Here is a 12777-nt window from a genome sequence, read left to right as displayed (position 1 = left end):
TGAGAGCTTCCCACTTGGCTATCCCACATCTTTGACATCCAGAGCCTCCTGCACTCTTGTATGCCCACATCCATGGCAGCTCCTCATCCTCCTGCACTGATTCTCATCCAGCAGATGTCTGTGCAGCAGGGACACCTCTGTGAAGTCCATCACATTTCCCCTGCACTCCTGCAATCCCAGTCCCTCTTCCATACAGGACAAGCAGCCACACTTGGTGAACCCTCTGGTGCTGAAAGGGGACTCAAGGAGAACCCCACCATGCAATTACCACATTGTTCTCACCTTGATGGGCCTTTCCAGCTCTGGCTTCTTGTAGCGCAGCCACATCATGCCGATGATGGCCAGAGCCACACACAGCCAGTTGAAGAAGCTGAAGAAGTTGATGACTGAGAAAATGTTGTTGGAGAAGGCATAGAGCAGGGTCATGATGCACTGCAACCAGGAGAAAAGAAAGAAAAGCCATTAGCAAAGGCAGGAGGTGAAACCATGTAGGTTACAACACTATAGAACCATACAACTGTCTTGGTTGGAAAAGACCCCCAAGATCATCATGTCCAATGGTTGACCTAACACCACCAGGGCCATTAAACCATGGCCCTAAGTGCCATCTCTCCCCATCTTTTTACTACCTCCAGGGCAATAAATACAGGCACTTAAGAACCATCAGCCAGAGAAAGAATCAGGCTGATTATCTTTCAGTCATTTAAGCTATTGTTAATTGGTGCCTGGGGTGATTTCAAACCAGAAGTGGAATATAAGGATGTGATGAGGAACAGAAGGGTCCTGTGGGTGCATGCAGCAATGGCTGTGTCTGGAGGGGTGCCCCCTCCAACCACCCACAACCCATTTCTCAATACCAAGCTGATGCTCATCACCACAGGCCCAGGTCCTTACCGTAAAGACGAGGGACGGCATGGGAGTGAGAAGCCTGGGGTGAATCATAGACAGGATGGAAGGCAAGTGTCCTTCTCGGGATCCCACGAAGAACAGCCTGAGGTGGGGGAGACAGAGCACTTATCACCCCTTCAGTCCCTGTGTCTGCAGCACAACACAAGCTCAGCTTGGGCAGTGCTGAGGCAGCAAGACAGAAATGCCCAGGCTCCATGCAAGGTTCTCCTCCTTGGTGGTGACATGCATGCCAGCTCTGCCCTTCTGCTAGTCAGTGGAGTCCAGGAGCAGGGCTCTCCAGGATCAGACCCCAGGAAGGGGTGTGCTGCACTTAGAGTGGAAAGTCCCTGTCTCAGAAGGAAGGCCAGAGGCCATCAAAGAATGCAAGACAAGATGTACTTGTATCTTCCTTGCCAGAGAAAGCAATTAAGTGACTTGCCCAAGACAACCCAGGAGATGTCTTGTCAGCACTGGAACCATCTCAGTCCTTGTCCTGTCCTTTCTCCCCATTCTGGATGAATTCTCAACCCTGAAGTTTCATAAGTTTCTGCTTTTCATTAAAGCCACTTTCTCAGGCAGCATCAGTCAGTGAGCCCCAAGCCTGTCTTTGTTTATATTCTAATAACTTCAGCAGGACTTTGCCCGAGGAACAGAAGATTAGGGCCAATGAAAACTGCATCTAGTTTAAAGGAAAACCTTTCAAGTCCCACTTTTGCACCCCCACCCTGCATTTCCCACATGGCCTCCAGACCCTTTAGACTTTGTGTCTACCCACAGCCACTCTTTGGAGGACAACTCCAAGGCAAAGAACATTAACCATGACTGGGAAACAAAGCCCACAACGCTGTGCAAGAAAACCTACCGGGAAGAAGTGAAGAGAGATCCATTCACAGATCCAAAGCATGACAAGCCAACAAAGACAGGAATGATCCAGGACATGACACCAAGGTGGTAGTTCCCAAAGTCCTACATGAGGAGCAACAAGAGAGACATTTCACACCCAAAATGTCCAAAAGAAGTCAGAGCTACCTATGAAGAGTTACTATTTGTAGATATCTGAACAAGTGACATGGCTTAGTGCTGGAGCTGGTACAGAGTTTGCCATTTGCTGCTTCTCCTTCCTGAAAAACCTCTTTATGGGTCAGGGCATAACATTTATCAGGACAGCTGTTCCAAACAACTCAAGATCAAACAGAAACTGCAAAGAGATTCATAGCATCAGAGAATTATGCTGTTCTGAAGAGGCCTTTGAGATCATAAAGTCCAACTATTAACCCAGGTCACCACTGCATCATGTCCTTCAGCACTGCATCTCCATGGCTTTGAAACCCCTCCAGGGATGGGGACTCCACCACTGCCCTGGACAGCCTGGACCACACCTTGACAACCCTCAAGGGGAAGAAACTGTTCCTCAAGTCCAACCTAAACCTCCTCTGGTGCAACTTGAGGCCATTTTCTCTTGTTCTGTCTCTTGCTCCTCAGGAGAAGAGACCAACCCCCACCTGGCTCCAAACTCCTTTCAGGGAGTTGTAGAGAGCCAGGAGGTTTCCTCTCAGCCTCCTTTTCTCCAAGCTGAACAACCCCAGCTCCCTCAGCTGCTCCTCACATGACTTGGTTCTCCAGACCCTTCACCAGCTTTGAAGCTCTTCTTTGGCCATACTCCAGCACCCTGAAGTCCTTTTTGCAGTGGGCCAAAAACTATTCAAACACACAGCTACTGCCACTTGCTGAGCAAGGAGCTGGGACACAGCCCCTCAGCAAGGCAGTCACCTGGAGGTGTGGGGCTTTATCACAAATTGCAGTTGCACTGCAGTTTGGTGCCAACACTTTCACATTGATTGCAAGACTTGCAAAGGCACACAGCCAGAATGATGCAGCACAGGCTGGGATCCATGAGGGGAGAAGTTCAAAAACCATGCAGACATGGCACTTTGGGACATGGCTTAGTGGCCATGATAGTGATGGGTTAATGGTTGGACTTGATGATCTTAGAGGTCTTTTCCAACCTTCATGATTCTATGATTCCAGTAACCATGCACTGTGTAGATGCAGGCTGGAGCAGAGGCTTGATACTAACCCAGAGGATGGAGCACTGCCACCTGAGTGGCCCAGACCATCTTATCCTGGACTGGGAGACTCCCCTTGAAGCACTAAACAATCCTGGTCACACTCAGCTTGCAGGGTCACACCACACTGCTATTAGCTACAGGAGCACCTCTCCTATGAGGACAGACTGAAGGAGTTGGGACTGTTCAGTCTGGAGGAAAGAAGGCTCCGAGGTGACCTAATTGTGGCCTTCCAGGATCTGAAGGGGGCCTACAGGAAGGCTGGGGAAGGACTTCTCAGGATCTCAGATAGTGACAGGACTAGGGGGAATGGAATGAAGTTGGAGGTGGAGAGATTCAGGCTGGAGGTGAGGAGGAGGTTCTTCACCATGAGAGTGGTGAAGCCCTGGAATGGGTTGTCCAGGGAGGTGGTTGAGGCCCTGTCCCTGGAGGTGTTTAAGACCAGGCTGGATGAGGCTCTGGGCAGCCTGATCTAGTGTGGGGTGTCCCTGCCCATGGCAGGGGGTTGGAACTAGCTGATCCTTGTGGTCCCTTCCAACCCAGACTGATACTATGATTCTGAAGCTATCAGGTTTTCTGTCTGCAGTAGCACTGTAACCAACAGAAGTATTATTTCCCTTCCCTTGATTAAAAGGAGGAAGCTACAGAGCAAGAACAATTGGAATGTGCTGCCCAGGGAGGTGGTGGAGTCACCATCTCTGGAGGTGTTCAAGAGGGGATTGTATGTGGCACTTGAAGCCATGGTTTAGTTAGTCATGAGGTGTTGGGTGATAGCTTGATGATCTTTGAGGTCTTTGCCAACCTCACTGATTCTAGGATTCTAATCTGCTTCAGTATTGAGTGAATGACCTTTTCCCACTAATACCATGCTCTGCTAACTGAGGGCAAGTCAGGAGGCCAGCAGCAACCTTGAATAGTTATGAATATTATGAAGCCAGTGAGCAGTGCTCACCCTCACTGCTGTCTGTGAGCAATCCCACCTGGCATCAGCGCTGCTCCTCCCTGCTCCCATCACAGTTGCTCTTTATCCCCTGTCTATCATCATCTTTTTCTTATTTGTAAGCAGCCATGACCAGCCAGGAACAAACCAGGGAGATGTATGCAGAGACTCCAAGCCTGATTCATCCAGCCCCAGAAATCAGATGAGTCAGATCAGAACAGCTCTGCTCTTACCACCGCCACGGCCTCGGACGTCAGCATCTGCTCGGTCGACAGGGTCGTGAAGTAGGCCAGGTTTGTCAGCACATAAACCAAGGTGACCACAGGTAGTGAGATGATGATAGCCAGAGGCAGGTTTCTAGGAAGGAAAAAAGATAAATTATAAGAGAGCTGCAGCTCAGAGGGAGCTGCTGCTGCCAGGGATCAGTGGCTCATGCTGCAGCACTCCTGTGCTGACTCAAAGTTGGCTTGAAGCATTCTTTGGCTCTTAGTTTCCCAGGCATGTGGTGCTCTGCCTAGCAGAGGGGAGGATGTCCACATGGACACAGCCTGGAGGCTGACAGATGCAGAGTGAAGGATTGTGGCAGAAGGGACACTTTGCATGGAGTGACCTTGGCTGTCTGGGTGATCATTAAGCCAAGATCACTGCAATTAATTAAAAACAACCCCCCATGCCTCTTGCTAGCCAGGGGGCTGGCACATGCATTCACAGAATCACCAAGGTTGGGAAAGGCCTCTAAGGTCACCAAGCCCAACTGCCAACCCAGCATCACCATGGCCACTAAACCACATCCTGAAATGCCATGTCCACATGTTTTCTGAACACTTCCATGGAGGTGATTCTCTCCACTGGGCAAAGGAGAAGAGGTGAGGGGTTAGCCTGCTGGAAAGCAGCTCTATGGAGAAGGACCTGGCAGTGCTGGTGGAGACAAGTTACCTTTGAGTCAGCAATGTGCCCTTGGGGCCCAAGAAGGCCCATGGTCTCCTGGAAGGCATGAAGAAGAGTGTGGCCAGCAGATTGAGGGAGGTTCTCCATCCCCTCTATCCTGCCCTCAGGAGGCCCTATCTGGAAAATTGTGTCCAATTCTAGGCTCCCCAGTTCAAGAGAGACAGGGAACTACTGGAGAGAGTCCAGTGGAGAGGATGCTGAGGGCACTGGAGCATCTCTGTGAGGAAGAAAGGCTGAGAGAGCTGGGGTTGTTTAGCCTGGAGAAGAGCAGCCTGAGCTGCTCAGCAAGACCTAAAGGATGGGGGCAAGAGGATGGGGCCAGATCTTCCCAGTGGTGCCCAGTGACAGGACAAGGGGTAATGGGCACAAACTGGAACCCAGGAGGTTCCATCTGAACACAAGGAGAAACTTATTTACTGTGAGGGTACCAGAGCCCTGGAGCAGGCTGCCCAGAGAAGGTTGTGGAGTCTCCTCGCTGGAGAGATTCCAGACCTGCCTGGACATTGTGATCCTGGGCAGCCTGTTGTGGGTGACCTTGCCTTAGCAAGGAGGGTTGGACCTGAAGATTCTGTAAAAAGCATTTGTGCTGCTGGGTTTGTTGTGGGAGGTAGAAAGCTCAAGGATTTATTGGGCAGTTTTTAGGCTGTCACTCCATGCAGCTGGCTGGGCTGATGAGACTCTAAGAAAATGAGTTTGGAGACAGGCTGAGTGGGTCTGCAAAGACAAGGCTGTGTTGGGTACATCTGCCTTTCCAAACAGTCCGACTTCATTTGCAAATGGGAACTGAAAAAGGAAACCCTGCTTGATGCCACATATAATTGGTCTAGTGGAGCTCAAAGCCACAGGAAGGGAGAGTCAAATACCATGACTGCATTCAGAAGACACAAAAATAGTTGCAGACTGCAGCCCCCTTTTTCACAACTGTCAAGTAAAGGGCATTTCAAATCTTGTGCTTCCCAGCAGCCACTAATCACTGCCAAGGACAGGCAGCAATAGGGTCTTGCACAAGTGACCCTGAATCTCATATTGACAGTGCCTCAGAAGCACCTTCCCTATGAGCAAAAATGGTTTATCAGCCCTGCCCTGCTTTGGACCACCTCAGCAGCTCCTCTGCATAGCCCTGAAGGGCTCCAGCAGTGCAGAAAGCAGCTGTTGCTCAGCAGAAGAGGAAGAGCACATGACAAACACATGTAGGCACAAGTTCTCTCGTGAGAGCTTACACAAGACAGAAATAAAGTCCTGAGTGCTCCTTTTCTCACCTCTAACTCAGAGAGGTGCCCTGCCAAGGAAGCAGCACTTCCCAACAACACTGGTAGGATCAGCTCAGCAAAGCAGTGCAAGCAACAGCCTTTTTCATGCAGAGATTGTTATTCCCCTCTCCCTGTTCCAGGCAGCAACAATGTCACTATTTTATCTCATTTTCTACTTCCCCAGAAAAAGACCTTGGCTTCTGGGCTGATTAGCAACCCCTGGCACACACTATAGGAAAGGGCTTCCCAAGGACAACAAGTTTTCCTCCCAAGGAAGCTACCACAGGACACACACCTACCTGTAGGGATTGATCATCTCTTCTGTAACAAAATTCAAGTAATTCCTGCAATTTAAAAGCAAAGAGGTTAATTCTGGTTAGCCCCTGGAATAAAGGAAGCCTTTCACCTCACTCCCATGCAGGGGAATTTCAGGAGGGGTAGGGAGACTGACATCTGTCCAGAGAAGGGCAACAAAGCTGGGGAGGGTTTTGGAGCACAGCCCTGTGAGGAGAGGCTGAGGGAGCTGGGGTTGCTTAGCCTGGAGAAGAGGAGGCTCAGGGGAGACCTTATTGCCGTCTACAACTACCTGAAGGGAGGTTGTAGCCAGGTAGGGGTTGGTCTCTTCTCGCAGGCAACCAGCACCAGAACAAGAGGACACAGTGGCAAGCTGCACCAGGGGAGGTTTAGGCTAGATGTTAGGAAGAAGTTCTTCACAGAAAGAGAGATTGGCCTTTGGAATGTGCTGCCCAGGGAGGTGGTGGAGTCCCCATCACTGGAGGTGTTTAGGAAGAGACTGGATGAGGCACTTGGTGCCATGGTTTAGTTGATTAGATGCTGTTGGGTGATAGGTTGGACTCAGTGATCTCGAAGGTCTTTTCCAACCTGGTCTGGTCTGGTCTATTCTATTCTAACTCATGGTGGCTGATGTCTGGTTTAAGATCTACAGTACAAAACCTGCAAATCACAAGTCCTGGATGGTGCTGGTGGATCTAGCACACCATGCTGCAAGCTTCCTTGCAAGAGGAGGTGAAGAGCAGGACCCAGGAGTGACCGAAACACCCCTCCAGGTGATAAGGGTGGCTGCAACTGGCTTTTTTCTCATAAGAAATTTAACAGGCTCCTTGTACTTGCAAATGTTCAGAGACCAACAAACAGACCTCCAGGAGCTTCAGCTTGGTGCTCCAAGTAATCTGCTGGCATGCAGCACCTTTTTTTTTTCTTCTGCTAGCCAAGCCCACCCTGCTGCTTTCTCTTAACAGATCTAGGAGATGCACCAAGCACCATGGTGCATCATCACCCATCTGCTGCCTCCTCTAAACCCCATGATCTCCTCCACTTCTGTGTGCTTCTGCATCCTGGCTGGAAATGGGGTGTGAAGTATGACTGTTAGAAGAAAGATGGGAAGCCTTGGACCACACTCTCCCTGCAAACACAACCTGGGGACGAGAGGAATGGATTCCAGTATTTAGCCCTGCAAAAGAGGATAAGAAAGCTGCATCCTACCATCCTCCATAGGCAAAGAGACCGCTGTAGAGAGCTAAGACGATGTTCCCCACATCAACCTTTGTGCCTTCGAAGGAGTGCTGAGGAGTCAGGTTTGACACATCACCTGCAACACAAAACCAAGAGAGGATTGATGCAGAGGGACCAGGAACTCCAGGGGGCTTTTTTGTGAGTGCTGGAACAGAGAAACCTGGAGGCAAACGCTGCTCTTTGGATAACCATTGTGCTGGTGCCCTTGGGGGTGTGCTGGAGAGCATGAGCACATATTTCTGCTGGGCTGATGGCTCCAGGTTTCCAGTTTTTTATTCAACTGGAGGAGTGAATCATAGAATCAGTAAGGTTAGAAAAGACCTCAGAGATCATCAAGTCCTACCTATGGTTTAATTGATTAGCTAGTGTTGGATGATAGCTTGGACTCGACCTCAAAGGTCTCTTCCAAGCTGGTAAATTCTATTCTATTCTATCACCCAACACCTCATGACCAACTAAACCATGACTTCAAGTGCCACATTCAACCCCTTTTTGAACACCTCCAGGGATGGTGACTCCACCACCTCCCTGGGCAGCACATTCCAATGGCCAACAACTCTCTCTGTGAAGAACTTTCCCCTCACCTCGTGCCTAAACCTACCCTGAACCAAAGGAACCAAATCATCAGCCCCAAATGCACTTGTCCCAAGCAACTGGTGCACACTGAGTGCTCAGACTTTCTCACACTTCAACCTGCTATCACTGAGGTGATCTCCTAGAGATCACCCTGTGAAGAAAACGTTCTGGGGACCTTCCTGCTGAAAGATGCTACACAAACAGATATTGTCACATTGTCCTCTCAACTGAAAGCTGCTTTCACTCGATAAAACCCCAGGATTTCCTCCACTTCCACCAGCCACCCAATAAAGCAGAAACCCAGGATTTCCTCTGGTCCCACCAGCCACCTGATAAAGCAGAGGGTTGTGGCAATCCCTTTGATTGTGGGAAGTCAGGTTCTCTGGGGCTGGAAGACCAGAAGTTAGCTTCTTTAGGGCTTGAATATCCCAAGTTCCTGTTATGTATCTGCTTTTGAACTGGAAAGCCATAAATAGACAACTCGATTGTACCTTGGGTAAGAACTCACCCTGAGCAGCCAAGGCTTTATTTATTTTGCTTTAAAATGCTCTGCAGTTGTTTTGTTCCCTGCCTTTTGATGTGGAGCCTGGGTGCAGGCCGGGGACGGTGAAGCCGCGTTCCCGGCCCCAGCGCTCCCCTCGGAGAGGCTGGAAGCGGGGAGCAGTCGGGCTTGAGCAGGGCACGTTTGCAGCAGGGAGCCCGGGGCAGGCCCATGTGATTGCTCTTAGGGCACAGACCTTCAGTAATCGCCCAGCAGCTGCATCACACGGCAGTCAGCAGGGCCTGCCGCTTAACCCTTCAGCTCTTAGCACAAGGTACCCGGGACCTGCATCCGGGGAGAGCGCACCAGGCACTTTACCTCTGGGTGGCCTCTTCTAATCTCACACTGGAAACTTTCACTCCCCTGTGCCACCAAAAGCCACTTCTGCTTATGGATGCAAAAACCCTTCAATCCTTCAATCACCCTTCTGGTGAAACAGGGCTTTTCTGATGGCAGTATTGATCTGCTGGTGCAAATGGCACCCACAGGGCCTCACAAGGGACTGCTCTAAACCTGTGTCTGTAACATAGAGCTGTCCTGTGCATGTAGGAGTGCTATAGCTTGTCTTTCACCCTCTCTGTCCCCATCCTTTCCATCCTGGGCATTGCTCCCTTCACCTCCTTTCTCTCCTGCTAAGTCCTAACCAGGACAAAAAGATATTGCCTAACACGGCATCCAAGGTACTCTCTGCTCCCAAAATTACCAAAACTGCCTTTTTCTCTTCCTGGTTCCTCTCCCATTTACAGAGGGATGCTGTGGGTGTGAGCTGCAAAGCAGCCAGGACCACAACATCAGCTCACGCATTGGGCAGCTAGGTCAGGAAACACCAATCTTCCAAGGCTCTACTTGTCCTGATCCCACTACAGATTGCAGTTCTCCACTGGGGTTGCCTTGCCCCTCTCCTAACAGCCCCTTGCACTAGGGAAGTTTCTTCTGAATCTGCCTTGGGGTATGCTGGTTGATTTAGTGCCCCTTCAGCCAGTGAATCTCCTTAGCAAAATGCAGCAACTGCTGTTAGAAAGCAGGGCTAGAAAGTGCACCTTGGAGTGTAAGGGGAAGGGCAGGAAATGCAGAGCCCAACACAAGGCTGTGAGTTGAAGCCTAACTCCTGGCTTACAGGTTCAGTCATAGAATCTTAATTTAGCACTAATGCCCAGGGCCTGGCTGTGAATAAAAAGGCTGAGCAGGAGGTAGGTGTGCATGGTATCACATTCTGCTGGATCCCTTGGGCTCAGCTTTCCTGAGTTTATTTTCTGCCTCTCCTGAATAATTACCAGTCCAGCTCTTTCCAGGTCTTCTGTTATGGGAGTAGGATACACTTTTTGTTAACAGTGACTGCAATTAGCTACAGAAACAGCCCAGCCTGCACTGGGAGAGCTCCCCAGGCATTTCAGACACCCCTTGGGGCATCTCAAAGCTCTGTTTGTGCTCAGCCAGCAGCCTGGCTTCCACTGGAGCTGAGGGATTGCCACCTTTACCATGTCAAGAGGATGTTGAGATCTGGGAGCAGCCAAGGCACAAGCAGCATCCTCACACCTCCATTTCTTGCCCACAGCTGGACACCAGGTTCCACCAAAAGCCTCTTTCTGTCTGTCACAGACAAAAAGCTCTTAGGCCAAATGTTCCTTCTTCTGAAGCATCTGGAGGTTTCACTCAGAAACCTTGCACAGAAACTGTGTGCTGGTGACTGCAGAGGAAGGGCTGAGCTGACAACCCTCACCCAGCCGGCCAGGAGAGCATCAGTGGTCCCCAGACTGAAACCATATGCCTGAACTCAGGATGTGCCACCCACTTGGGAAGCACAGGCATCTTCAGCCTCCAGGCAAGGAGGGTCTGAGCCCAATTTGGTGGCTTCCTGGGCTGCAGAGACACTTTGGCTGTGTGTCAGAACTGCTGCCCTCCACAACACAAGAGTAAAGAGGAGGGAAGTAGGATTGTTATGGCACCAACACCCAAACTGAGGAATTCAAGGCTGGCATCTCATTTCTCTGTGGGTGGGCAGGAGTGGTGGATGGCTGGAGGGAGGGATGGGTGGGTAGGACAGAACTAATTACTCACACACTTCTTCCTTGCACCCGCCCTGGCATGCACCTAACCCTTTGAAGCACCACAATGCAGCTACAGGCAAAGGAGTGGCAAGTCAGGGTGGAGGCAGCCAAGAGAGGAGACTAGGTAGGAAGAAAGGGTGGTTTTGGGGTATTTTTTTTGTTCTCCACAATCCTTGAGGTGCTCACACCTCACTGCCTTCTCCTAGCCTCACCCAGCAAGAGCTGTAGCCCTCCAAAAACTTGCAGCAAGTTGCTGAACTTTCACATCTTTGCTCCCATGGTGCAGTGGCTGTAGTAACACGTCAGAACACCATTAAATAACCAGAGGAGCCGAGATCTGTCTCTCCCCACTCCAAGGGGACAAGCTCATGCTCTCAAGTGTCCACATGATACCCCTTTGCCACAACTTTTGCTTCTTTCATGCTTTATCACTACCTGGTTGCATGAGAGGAGCCTGGGCTCCTTAACAAGCACACCCCAAAGATCACATCTAAGAGAGCAGCTGTCCTCCCCCAGCATCACCACGATGCTCTTCTACCAAAGTGTCCAGGAAGCACCACATGCCCCTCCTGTTCTTACACTCACCCACTAATGCTTGCTCTTGGCCCCAGCTGGAGACTGGAGATACTGGGCAGATGGCTCAGCTCATTCTTACCTCTTTCCTCTAATACAAACACTCCTGAGGACCTTCTTAACCTGGAGTTAGGAAACTTAGCTCCAGACATCTTTCAAACCTCAAGGTGCAATTCCAGCTTCTTGGAGGTTTGAATTGCAAGACTTTGCATCAAATCAAGGGTTACAAATCTGCTGGTGAGGCTGCCAAGCACAGCCTTGACTGCTCCCCTGGGGCAAGAGGTCTCTAAGTGCCACGCTCTGCCCACCCTCCCAGCTCCCCCATCCTCCCCAGCCCAACACAGCCGCTCTCTATGCAGTGCCCTGCCCGCGCCCGACAACCCCAGTGATCTGAAGCCTGGTTTGAACTGGCTGTTCCACTGCACTCTGCTCTACAATTAACCAAATTAAGATAACAAGCTCTGACATAAACCCCATTTGCTGATCTTGCCAGCTGCCAAGACTCTGGTAATTGTGCCAGCAAGTGATGGGTCACCTGGGGCCTTCCTGCAGGAGGGCCCTACCCCGGGTCCAAGCACTGCGTGTTCAGACCCTTCCTTTGCAAACGTTCATTTGCTCCCCAGTCATGTCCAGTCCAGTTCAAACAGCACAGCAATCTTCTCTTGCAGAAAGCATGTAATGATAATTAAATATTTTTGACTTGCCTAAACAGTGAGGAGAGGGAACACAGCCATCTATCTAGAGAGCTCAGCAAGAGAATTGGGTCGGGGGACCCTCAGCACATCTTGCTCATGGAGGAAACCAAGCCAGGGAGAAATGTGTTGCATACATGATAAATCCCAAAGGACAAGATGCACTCAGCTGTTGAGCCATTTCCTGAGAAAAGCAGTGGGAATTCAATCAACTGAGTCAGAAAAACAAGACAGCGAGAAACACACAGGGGCCAGGGTTAAGAGAACATCTCCTCAGCAGCTCATGGCTCCCCAGGAAAGTCACACTTGGCAGCCACACAACCTCTCTGCTCGTCTCTGATCACTGTCACTCTGCAGTTCTGAGCAGCAGCTATGAAACTTGGGTCCCATAGCAGATGAGCCTGAAAGTGACTACTGGAACTTTGGAAGAGCAGGGAGGGCATCCAAGGAGAAGCTGGAGCTCCAGGGTTATGTCCCAGTTGACAGCACTGGCTGAGGACAGGCTATGACACATAACTCATTTCAAGTACTTCCTTCTGTTCTCTGGGCAAACTCTTCTCCAAGTGCTGGGAACTTCTGTCAAGACTGTTTACAAGGAACTATTATTGCTCCTCCCGGGCGAAGCCAAGGGTCTGGGCTCCTGTATTCACTCCACCCTACACACTACTCAAACTTCACTTCTCCTTTTGCAGTCGTCCACCAGGATGCTGCTTGGGCCACAC

The 12777-nt window shown here is 50.5% G+C and overlaps 1 protein-coding gene across 1 annotated transcript in view; it reads right to left on the bottom strand.

Annotated features, from left to right (window-relative positions):
• The window catches only part of SLC7A5 (solute carrier family 7 member 5), a 47867-nt gene that overhangs the window by 10841 nt on the left and 24249 nt on the right, over positions 1 to 12777 (bottom strand). The window contains exons 3-8 of the mRNA XM_068150806.1: positions 7596 to 7701; positions 6392 to 6436; positions 4128 to 4251; positions 1751 to 1854; positions 895 to 991; positions 283 to 432 (exon numbers count right to left, since the gene is read on the bottom strand). Of these exons, the coding sequence (XP_068006907.1) occupies positions 283 to 432; positions 895 to 991; positions 1751 to 1854; positions 4128 to 4251; positions 6392 to 6436; positions 7596 to 7701 (626 nt within the window). The remainder of the gene's footprint in view (positions 1 to 282; positions 433 to 894; positions 992 to 1750; positions 1855 to 4127; positions 4252 to 6391; positions 6437 to 7595; positions 7702 to 12777) is intronic.

Source organism: Melanerpes formicivorus, unplaced genomic scaffold, assembly GCF_026170545.1.
Source record: "Melanerpes formicivorus ecotype bairdi unplaced genomic scaffold, bMelFor1.0.p_v2 SCAF_20, whole genome shotgun sequence".
In the NCBI taxonomy this organism is placed as follows: domain Eukaryota; kingdom Metazoa; phylum Chordata; class Aves; order Piciformes; family Picidae; genus Melanerpes; species Melanerpes formicivorus.
The sequence above is the reverse complement of the archived record's forward strand: the minus strand, read 5'-3'. Positions and strand labels throughout refer to the sequence as shown.